Here is a 12,010-nt window from a genome sequence, read left to right on the forward strand (position 1 = left end):
TCCAACTTTATAGCCTGCAAACTGCCCTGCATGGAGCATATATTTAATAAATATCTGACATAACTTGCAAATGAACAAAGTTCTAGTTCCCTTAAAGAAAAAATAATAATAGATAATACTGTGAAAGTGAAGTTGCTTAGTAGTGTCTGACTCTTTGCAACCCTACGGACTGTAGCCCACCAGGCTCCTCCAGCCATGGGATTTTCCAGGCAAGAATACTGGAGTAGGTAGCCATTTCATTCTCCAGGGGATCTTCCTGACTTAGGTAGGGATCGAACTCAGGTCTCCCGCATTGCAAGCAGACTCTTTACCATCTGAGCCACCAGGTAATACTGAGTGCATGTTATATTCAGACACTGTGCCAACTGATTAATATAGAATAACTCTATTTCTCACAACTTCTCAATGGAATAGATACTACTATTGTCCAAATTTTGCAACCAGGGAAACCAAGGATTAGAGAGTTTCTCATCCAAAGTCACTCAGAGCTAGAAGTAACAGAGCCAGGAATCAGATCCTAGTAGACTGACCCGAGAGCCTGAGCCTTTAACAACTGTGCTAAAGTACACCATTCTTTAATCCCTGTCCCAGCTGGGGAGATGTTTGTGATCAATACAGGCACAACCAAGGGCGGCCTCATGCTAATGATGGGTCCCAGTGGTCGTATCTGGTCCAGCAACCTGCCTTTCAGTGTTGTTTCACTGCTGTCCCTGAATCCCCTGCTTGGGGCTCCCTACTATCAGTCACTGAACTACTGAGGTGTCCTTTAGTTACTAATAAAACTGGTGCTCTCACCCATCCATCCCTCCTACCCTCAATATTCCTACTGATTTAGTCCTGAAGACCTTTAAGATGCCAGGGATGAGGGCCTGAGGATCTACTAGTAGAGCATCAGACGTCAGGCCATGCAGGAGGAACACTGCTCCCTCCTGGCAGAGCCAGCAGGAGCACCTATGACAGGTCACACACAGTAGGTCAGCCCTTTGCAGGTGCACATGAATCACACCAGGATGTGAGAGAGCAGCTGCTCAAGCTAATGGGCTCATTCTCTCTTTCCAGGTGGTTTTATCAGTTTCAATGGCTCCTGGAGGGTCCAGGGCATCCTGGCCATGTCTCGATCGCTGGGGGATTATCCATTGAAAAACCTCAATGTGGTCATCCCAGACCCAGATATCCTGACCTTTGACCTGGACAAGCTCCAGCCTGAGTTCATGATCTTGGCATCAGATGGCCTCTGGGATGCTTTCAGCAACGAGGAAGCTGTTCGATTCATCAAGGACCGCTTGGATGAACCTCACTTTGGGGCCAAGAGCATCGTTTTACAGTCCTTTTACAGAGGCTGCCCTGACAACATAACAGTCATGGTGGTGAAGTTCAGGAATAGCAGCAAAACAGAAGAGCAGTGAACCCTTCGGGGTCTCAGCTGCCTTAGACTAAAGGACTTTCAACACACTGGTCTCTTTTAATGTAGTGAAAGGTGTGGGAGTAACAATTAGGATCATCCATCCCAGACATGGGGTTCCCCGTCCCCAACTGTCTTAAGTCTATGTGCCGTATGAACAGAGGGTGCTCTTGGCCAATGTAGTTGAGAGGCTGGAAAATGGTTTCTTCGTGTTTTCCCAACTCTTTCATCCAACATCCAAAATAGATATAGCTGTAGAGTCACATGTATGAAGTTAAAGGCGTATGTGCCATATATTCTCCTTTTACAGTTGCTTTCAAGATCCCTTACAGGCCCTCCGATCGTCAGACTTCGTGTCCTCTCACTGGAGCAATGAGCAGGGCAGGACTCCCAGGAGATGCTGTGGGTAACCCATGAGTCGGAGCCAATGTGGCCATGCCCCTTGCTGAGAGGCAGAGCTGTCCCGAGGGTGCTTTGTCCTCCTGAGCCCAGCTTTTCTGCTCTGCAGCAGCCCAGAAACAGATTTGGAAATGGTTTATTATTCCACACCTGTTCTTCAAAGCTGAGGGAAGTGGGGAGGAGGAGAACCACCTGCCGCCCTTAAGTCACCTCCCCCGCCTTCGTTAGTTAAATAGACTTTGTGTGCCACCCAACCAGTCTGTGTGTGTTTGTCCTAATCGTGCATGACCTTAACCTTTTGCTTACACTTTACCTAATGGAATAGGCACCTGTTAAACTTTACCACCTGACACCGTGATTTTTTTTTTTTACAGTACCAAGTGGAAAAAAGCAAATCACAATACCGCAATTCCTTCTACCTTTAAGGATAGATGGGGAAATCACAGCCAAATAAGTCACAGCATCCCCTGGGAAGTTTGCTGCTTTGCATTGGGAGAGAAAGCTACTGAGGTTGCCATCCTGACTTGAGCGCCAGCTGCCTGGTTTTGTGTATTTCTTTCTGTCCTAGTAGCTTTCGAGCATCTCTCAAGCGGTGTTCTGAGAAGCAGCTGCGTAGAACTGCATGTGTGCCCCCTGAAGCCAAGTACAGAGTCCCCAGCCTCCTGTTGGAATTTGGTAGTAAATTACTGGGATGTGCTTCTGCTAGATGGTAGAAAGGCAGCAGTCTTTAATGTTTGGTTGCAAACCATTGAGTTATTTTGGGGCCAGACCTGCTACTTTTCATTTCTTATCACCAATGTCACATTTCCAATCTCAGTATTTTATTATTATGGAAAATGCTGGGCTCAAACAGCCAAACAAGATATTCACGGCATCCCTACCCTGTGTCTGAAAAACCAGGGCATCCACCTGGTTTTGTCCTTCCAGAGTGGGCATTTGTCTTTATGGCTTCTCCGAGGCCCCATTTGCTGACCACCTCCTCCCCTGCCTTCTTCAAATGTGGAAGGTTCTAGGAGAGAACTCAGGAGGATGCAAAGATCCCGTTGTGGCTGCCGAGGACTGTGATCTGTCTGGATCCCTCTGAGCTCTTAACCTTTCTTTGACTGAAAGAATAATGGTTTCCCAAGCGATGTACTTACTTTTGTAAACTAACATTGGAATTTACGATATTAGAATTAGAACTTTGGTTTTGTTTTTTTTTTAGATGTAGCATGTTTCAGTACAAAATACCTGCCACCATGTTAGATTGGAGCCTCTGCCTCTTGAGAGGCACAGTGTTTGGATGTGTGTATTTGAGGTGGGGTGGGGAGGGAGTTGTGGGAAGCATGCTGGTTATGATCACTGATGGGATGGTCGGGCCAGGTGGCCTGAGTTTGTTTGGGGATTCGGGACATTCTGATTATGAAGTTACCGGAGCCCACCCTCTAACTGGAGTCCAGGAGTAAGCAGTGTCAGCATGTTATAGCACACAGTTCATTTTCCTTTTTCTATTTTTAAGTTAACCCAGAATTCATAAATAACAATGGAAAGACCTTTTTAAGTTCTGTGATCATTGTTATTGCATAAAACGAAAATGGTACTGTTTTGGTGAAGATGAAGAAGAAAAGCTACTAAATTAGTAAATCAGTGTTTCTCTGCCCTGCGAAATGTCTTAGTAGATGGTGCTGAGTGCAGAAGTGTGTGGCTTTCCCTCTGACTGAGGTTCACAAGGCATCTTCTAAACTTTTCTTTGTAGAATGAACCCCTTTCTGACTTTAACCAAGTAGTGTGTGTATTTTTTACTGACTCTTTCTCTCCCATTTTGGCTTGTAGATTTTTGAAACAGGCAAAGATAGCCGCAATTTGATGAATAGTTGTCTCAAGTCAGGCTACTTTGTTCCCTTCCCATTCTCCCGGAGCTCGCTCGCTCTCTCTCTTTCTCTCTCAGCTGCCTCCAGCCTCCAGGGGTCTGCAGACCTCACCTGGGGTGCCCTGTGGCTCTCTAGCCAGCCGCCCCATTTTCTAGGGACAGGAAGGTTGAGTCTAGTTAGGGAAATTGACTTGAGAAGTTTGCATGTGAAGCTTCCTGAAATAGTACTGCCAAAGCTTTGGAACTGTCACCCCAGCTTCCTAGCCCAAGTTCACATTGCCATTAGCCCCCATGGTGCCAAATTTTGGAACGGTTTTGTAGTCTTTAAGAAATGAAGCTGGGAACCAATGATCATGTGCTTATGACCCCCCAGCAAGATGCCAAGCCCAGGTCTTCATTAATGCACAGCTTTCCTGCTGCGCTAGTGGCAATCTGTACTCCTAAAATGGGTCGGAATTTGGTGGGGGCGGGGAGGGTAGCGGCAGGGGGAGAAGGCAGGGAAACTTACTTTTAACTCACGGTATTTGCAGGTTTCTAGTGGAAGGAATAAATAATACTTATATGGAAAACTCTGAAACTAGTTCCCAAGACCGGCATTTATTTCATGTGACCAGCATGCCCAAGGCACTTGACTCTGAGGTCACCATTCTAATACAGCATGACTGTACATGTCACTGGTAATCAAGGCTCTATTCTATTCCTTGCCTTGGACTGAAGGCATTGGCCTGTAGCATTTTGTCTATGTGGTAAGAGTATTACAGAGTGTTTTACAGAGTGAAGGAGCATATGAAAGTGAAAGTGTTAATCACTCAGTTGGGTCCCACTCTTTGCGACCCCATGGACTGGAGCCTACCAGGCTCCTCCATCCATGGGATTCTCCAGGCAAGAGTACTGGAGTGGGTTGCCATTCCCCTCTCCAGAGATTTTCCTGACCCAGAGATCAAACCTGGGTTTCCTGCATTGAAGGTGGATTCCTTACCGTCTGAGCACCAGGGAGCCCATGCAATTTGGATATTTAAAATGGGCCTTATTGCATACAACCGTTGTCATTTCAACCCATGAACATTTTGTGCAGGCAGGATTATGTGAGTGATGGCATCGTCAACCCTATCTGAAGTGGTTCTAGGAAGTTGATTACATGATTGAACTGGATCACTGCGATGTTCATCCATACATGAGGAGCTCACAAAGGGAGTGATCACCTCTTTGCCAAGTATACTTCGATTTTCCTGACTCCCCCCACCCCCCCACCCCGCCCTGAGTTGTTGCTAGAGCTAACTCTCTTGCAACTGGAAACACAGAAAGTTTAGAAAAGGGCACCAGTTCATTGTGCATTTGGAAGTACAGTCATCCATACTCTGGATCAGGTTTTATTTTCCAGTGATCTCAGAAAATTGTTGCCTTCCTTCAGCCCAGTATGAGACTGATTTTGATGTTCCCCTAAATTGCCTTAGCTCGTCACACCAGCATTCCTGACCTAGCTCTGCAGAAATGACATGACCATTTGATACCACACTAGGGCCTTTTTAATTGCCCCTGGATCAACTCACTCACATCTAGACTTTGAAGCTAATTAGTTGAGCACTGTAGGAGTGTTCCCCCATCATGTTCCACAGGATACAAGGTCCAAAGATACCCTTCCTCATATAGGGTTCCAGGGTCAAAAGAGTTTGGGGAAAGATACCGTCTTAGAAAGTTAGTACGTATCAGCACATTGAAGGTTCTAATTTAAATATCCTCTGAGGAAAATTAAAAAACAACCCCCCCCCTCATACATAGTTCTAGTGTTTTCCAGATTCATTTTGACCGTGGAAACTTTTTTGAGTAACACCTAGTAAAAGAAGCTTGTGTTCCATAGGAACCACTTTGGGAAATTCTGCTGTATGGAAATATGACTGTTTTCTCATTCACTATGACTGTTAGCAGTTGCAGTGTAGTTTGCAATTTAGAAACACTCATCCTTTCATGGAAGAGGCTGATTTGTTAATGAAAGCAGTATTAAGAAATAGCATGATTTCCTTTGACCTTCAGCAACCTCACATCGATGGTAGAAGCCCGGCGATCTTGCTTGAAACTCTAAACATGGGCTCGCCTTCTTTTTGTATGAATAATAAGCAAAAACCTTGCTACAGCTAGGGATTTTTAAAATTCGTTCCAAGAGCTTTTAGTTGCATTTTTGAAGTTATCTTTGCTTTTCAGATAGTGATAAAATATAAGTATTTATTTTGATTCTATGTGAGAGTAAGAAAATCTATTTAAAATAATGGAAAAGGGGGAATAGCAAATTTGGTATTAATTCATTTTTAAAATTCTAGCTAGACTTCTAAAAATTATGTATCCATTTTATAATAATGGAAATGTAAACTATTTACATTTATTTACTCTCTCTTCTTATTCATTCTAAAATCCCTATCCCATGTTGTCCCACCTTTCACATTTTATATATATAATTAAGTTTGGCAAGTTATTTCTTGCCTAAAATGTAAGGCTTGACTATAGCTCCATAATTGTCACTCTCAGCCTGTATAATATGTTCGGAAAGCTCTGAGAGAGAATCCATACCACAGAGGAAATAAATCTAGTTGAAAACATGGTACAAAGTGAATTTACAGTAAAGTCATTATCTTAAAATTGCATCCAGTATTTAGGAATACACTCTTTCTGGTTGTTATCCAAAATAGAATAAAACTGAAAGTAAGACCTCTTAGACTCGGTGGCAGATTGCACACAGCAAGTGATTATGAGGTTTCCATTATATACCTGATTCTAAATTTGTTTTCTAGTATGTAAGTTTATTTGCTAATTCTTAATAATGTTCATGCTTTGTCCATTATTTTTTATTTTTACCACTAGCCACAAACTATTTAACCAAGGGTTGATTATGATCATGTTCAAGTGTTTAGTAATGACCACCCCTTCATTTGTACAATCACTTCAATAAATCCAAGTTAAGGACTTTGAAGAGACCATGTAGTAACTGTTCATTTTAACAGATCATCACAGGCATTTGCACAATTCACAACTCCACCAATGAAGATGTAAATTGATATAACCTCTATGGAGAACAGTATGGAAGTTCCTTAAAAAACTAAAAACAGAATTATCATATGACCCAGCAATCCTACTAGGCATATACCCAGAGAAAACCATAATTCAGAGAGATACATGCACCCCAGTATTCACTACAGCACTGTATTCTATAACCAGGACATGCAAGTAACCTAAATGCCCATCAACAGAGGAATGGATTTAAAAAAGATGTGGTACATATATACACTGGAATATTAGCCATTTAAAGGAAAGAAACTGTGTCATTTGCAGAGACAGGGATGGACCTAGAGCCTACCATACAGAGTGAGGTAAGTCAGGAAGAGAAAAACAAATACCATATTATATATATAGGGAATTTAGAAAAATGGTATAGATGTCCTTATTTGCAAAGCAGAAATAGAGACAGACCTAGAGAACAAACATATGGCTACCAAGGCAAGGATGAGAGGTGGGATGAATTGGGAGATTGGGATGACATATAGACACTATAAATAACTAATGAGAATCTACTGTATAGCACAGGGAACTCTACTCAGCTAAGATGACACATTTTATGTGTATTTTACAATTAAAAAAAAATGTTGAAAAGGAAAAAAACACAACCAAAAAGCAAGCAAGTTGCAAAAATGTGGATTATGTTTAGAGATGTGGTTCTGTTTACTCTAGAAGCCCTATAATCTGGCATTACCTGCCACAGAAATCCCCTCTGACATTTGCTGAATCCAAATTAATCTCAGACCCTCTAAGGACCAGAGTCCCTAGCTTGGAGCACAGCCCTACGGTGAGGGCTTCAGTGGCAGATTGTGGTGGGGGGAGGGTTAGGAGGCAGGGCAGTCTGCCTGGGTCACTTCTTCATAGGAAAGGGACCATGTTTCAGCCACATTCTCCCATCACCTTTTGTCATAAAGAAATTCAGAGGTTAAATGTGAGGCCATGCAGGATCTCAACCTATTTCTATATTAATTAGACAAGGCATAATTTTAAATGTGCTCATGCAGAAACAAAGGTAGAAGTAATAGTCGAGGAACTAGGGAGAAAAAAACCTTTAGAGTAATCAGACATTAAAAATGTTAAAAAGTTAGTTATCAAAAATTTGGATTGTTAGAATTTTACTTGCATATGTTGTATTTAATAGCAATTGCGGACCTCTGCACAGAGACCCAAGCGCTCAGGTGTATATGACTCTCTGTGACTCCATGGACTATAGCCCACCAGACTCCTGTCCATGGAATCTTGTAGGCAAGAATAGTAGAGTGGGTTGCTGTTTCCTACTCCAGGGGATCTTCCTGACCCAGGGATCGAACCTGCATCTCCTGCATTGGCAGGCATCTCCTTTACCACCCTGCTACCTGGGAAGCCCATGCACATAGACCCATAGAAAGCAGTTTTTCTCACTTTTCACTTAATCAAATTCAAGGCTTCCCATTTAAAGTATTGGTTAAAGCTTTGCTTATATGTTAATAAATACAATTCTAAATCTTTTTATATTACTGATGGTCTAGGTAGAATAATAGATAAGGAAAATACAGCTTGAAGCATTTTTTAATTTTAAAAAGTGCAAAATTAATTTCCAATGAGATCGAAGTCAGAATGTAAAGAAGAGCATTTTCAAAAAAATATTTAAGACAAAACCAAAGAAAACATATTTTCAATTAAGAAGACATTATATTTTATTAACATCATGAATCATTCTAATATTTGTGCTCTTTCTGAAGTTAAGTAGATAACATTGAAGTAAAATTGAATCGTGGGTTATTTGTAAAGTTAGTAAAATTACAACTCTTGTTCCATTCTTTGCCAGTGAAAACAGATACATGTGGTCTCATTTACTGCTCTCCTAAACTACTTTCACTGTCCTAAGTACTGTTTGCTTTCCAAATGCTAGACATTGTTTTACCCTGAATCCTAAGAATTTGTGCATTTCCAGGAGGGAATACTCCTTTATAGAATTTTTTTTTTAAATAGTAAGAGACACTAACTGATAGACCTTATATTTTAGGGTGTCTCAATAAAACAGAAGTAAGATAAAGTCGCTCACAGCTACATCTGGGGGTGAGTTCTAAATTTGATAGTTTTTCAAACACCAACATGAATGCCAATTAGTATTCAATTTAAAACTGACCATTTCACAGACAAAGCACTGCTTCCTAGAGACTTTTTCATATAAGTACAAAGGTCACGTTTGCTCATATAATTTTTTTAAAATCCTGTAGAAATGATGTATTAGACATCTCTAACTGAAGAGAATGATATCTCCTGTGCACATTTGATATCCCCATCTGTCTCCCAGTGTATGCAGAGACAAACAGTGGCTGCTTAGTGTAATAATGAAAAGATATAAATCCTGCCATGCGGAAAAACTATAACCATGGGACGTTAAGCGAGAATACTCCCCCTATTCAGGTTCTAAGACTATAACCAGTCTATGTATTTTTCATCTTGATTACCCTTATCTCAAGCATATATTCAGAAAAATGGAGTAGTAAATACAGAATGGGAGAAGGTCCAATAATATTTGCTCCTCTTTCAGAAAGCACTGTTTGCTTTTTTAATATTTTATCAGAAATACATGTTCACATTGGAACACTGACACCTACAGCGTTATCTTTGGTTACTCTTTCAGTTACTAAAGCCAGTGGCTTTGATTCATAGCACTCACACAATTTCATTTCAGATTATAAAGAGTTGAAATTTGTTTTGCAATGCCTCAACGTTCCCTTGGTCAGCCAGGAAAAGGAAAACAGAAGCAAAAGAAGACATTTTAGAGTTCAAAAGAATAATTATTCTAACAAGCCTGAAAAACAGTAATGAAACAGTTCGTTCCAAAACACCCCAATGTGAATTATGTTCACATACATAATTCCTATATACCAAATACACAAGTTTTAAAATATATAAATATATATGTATATACACACACATATAAGCATCACTGGATTCATAAAACATTGATCTACATTAGATTTAGTTGAGAAAGCCACTATTTTTGCTGTAAATAAACCTGCTTGTATATTCTTTCCATTACTATTATGACTTTTTTGAGCACCTACCATGTGCCAAGTGCAGATAGCCTAAGGGAGTGTATCTAGAGGTGAGTACTCAGGCATCGTTCCTGCCTTGTCACTTTCAGGCCCGTGGAGGCTTCATGGATATTGCAATGCTCAGTATTGGCTGAATGGGGTAAAAACACATCTTTCAAGATTTTCTCCAGTGACTTAGTTGTGTAAGGACAGGGCAGAATTAAGAGTCATTCTTTACTACACTTAACAGACAGAGAATGGTAACAGATTGGGAGTATCTTACCACCACCCAAGCAAATTGCACAGATAATTACTCCACATTAGATCATCTAGTTTCCCAAGGATGGAGTGGGGTGGTGAGACAGGGAGCTTCTGGGGAGCAGGGCAGGGGTAGGGCTGTCCCACTGAGGAATAACCACTGGAACAATAGCCATACAAGGGCTCAGCAGGAGATCCAAGCCAGGGATCTCCCTACAGGGTCCTCTGGAGGAAGGAGAGAATTACAGCAAAGGCAGACAGGAAACAATGAGAACATCTCTCCATGGCCTGTTTTTATTTTTATTCCCAAGAGGCTATGTCCCAGCTTCATGTCCCAGATGAGAACCCAGAACTGAGTTTTTAATCATCAGTATTCCTTGATAAATGAGCGAATTTATTGTATAGAAAATTAACACATTTCAGAAATACGTCTTGATCTTAAATGTGAAGACTAAGTGCAAGATTTTTTTTTTAATCATAAATTTGGTATCCATAGTTACTTTAGATATTCCAGAATCTAAGCATGGGATTTAAGTTTTATATTTTGAATAATAACAACAGTATCTATTTTCTGCACAGTAAAGCAGAACTGAATACCAGACTTTTCTTTTTAAGCACAGAGGCCATCCCTTCTTTCTAAATTCTTTGCTTGGTCATCTTCCCTAGACATCTCTTTCTGTTTATGCCAAATGCTTCTTGATTCAAGTAATATTAGCTGTTGCCAAATTACATTAGAATCCTATTGAATTAAAATAATGGAGAGTAAATAAGAGATTGGGAATATCTCATTGTGGTCAGCAGTGGAATTTTTGTTGTTTTTAATCAAAAGAATATACAAAAGGAAATGCAAGTTAAATGAAACCAATTTCTGATTTGGTAAGATTAAAACTACAGGGGGAGTCCAGTTGTAAAGAAAGGAAAGGAGGGTTGGATGGAGTAAGAAGAAAACTCACATAACTTAGAAGTATTTTTCATGAACTGTATATCTCAAAAGCTCTGTCCTTGTTCCCTGCTGAAGTTTGAAACAGGACTTTGCAAATGCATTTACTATACCCATTTTAACATTAAGGAAAATTTTCCATCAGTTTTTTCTCGCTATTTTAAAAATCATATGATGTTATGGATTTATACAAAGATAGCAGGATATATTCAACAATGCTTTCTTTTAGGAACCTTCCAACTGTATTTTAATAATTAAATCACAGATCAAAATGACTGCTCAAATCAATCAGACTTTCTGGTAAGTTAGTCCCTGAAAACTGTCCATAAAATACAACAAAACATTGGCAAAACCTCATCGCTCTTCGTACTCTTCAGAGGTTTTTATATCTACTAGTCTCTGTTTGTCTCTAAGAGACATTTGAAATAAAGCTAAAATGTCAATTTGACGATGAGCTTGGAGTACTTGGCAGTGTGGTCATTTAAGATGCATGGCATGTCATTCAGGTCCCTTGGATGTGTGCTAGAGGTAGATTTAGCCTTGTAGAGACTAATGTGTTCATGCAATCACTGATTCTGTGTTGTTGTATACCAAATGAACAGCTAAAAATACACCCTTGATGACCAGATTAAAGCAAGAGTAAACACATTAAAGCTATTGGACTTTACAAATGAGACTGCTGCTCTTCTTTTTCTTTTGGTTACACTTTACATTCTGATGCCTATGCTGGAATTTTCTAATTTCTCAATGCTTCTGGGTTGGAGTGGCTGGTAAGTTGGGATTCCACATAGAAAGCAGAAAAAACAGTTCATGGCCTGAGGATAAGATAAAAGCATAACAGAAGCAAGAAATAGGAAGTATCGAGAATTTGGGTGCTTTCATTTGGAACAGGAATAAGCCTAGCTTTGACTCAAAATGAGATAACTTTTTTAAATGTATGCAATAAAAATTGCTTAGTGTTAACACAACTTTCACCCAGTTTTATACCACAACAACAAAGTGTATAACCGGTATTAGGTGGTAAAGTTAGATTAGCTATACACATATGTAAACTCCAGCAACGTGACATGACACACTTCTGGGAAAGCTGT

At 40.3% G+C, this 12,010-nt stretch overlaps 1 protein-coding gene across 1 annotated transcript in view; it reads left to right on the forward strand.

Annotated features, from left to right (window-relative positions):
* The window catches only part of PPM1L (protein phosphatase, Mg2+/Mn2+ dependent 1L), a 325,087-nt gene extending 313,499 nt beyond the window's left edge, over nucleotides 1–11,588 (forward strand). Inside the window, exon 4 of the mRNA XM_061168244.1 lies at nucleotides 1,060–11,588. Within this exon, the coding sequence (XP_061024227.1) occupies nucleotides 1,060–1,406 (347 nt within the window). The 3' untranslated portion in view covers nucleotides 1,407–11,588. The remainder of the gene's footprint in view (nucleotides 1–1,059) is intronic.
* The last annotated feature ends 422 nt before the right edge of the window (nucleotides 11,589–12,010 follow it).

This window comes from Dama dama, chromosome 19 (assembly GCF_033118175.1).
Source record: "Dama dama isolate Ldn47 chromosome 19, ASM3311817v1, whole genome shotgun sequence".
Lineage (NCBI taxonomy): Eukaryota > Metazoa > Chordata > Mammalia > Artiodactyla > Cervidae > Dama > Dama dama.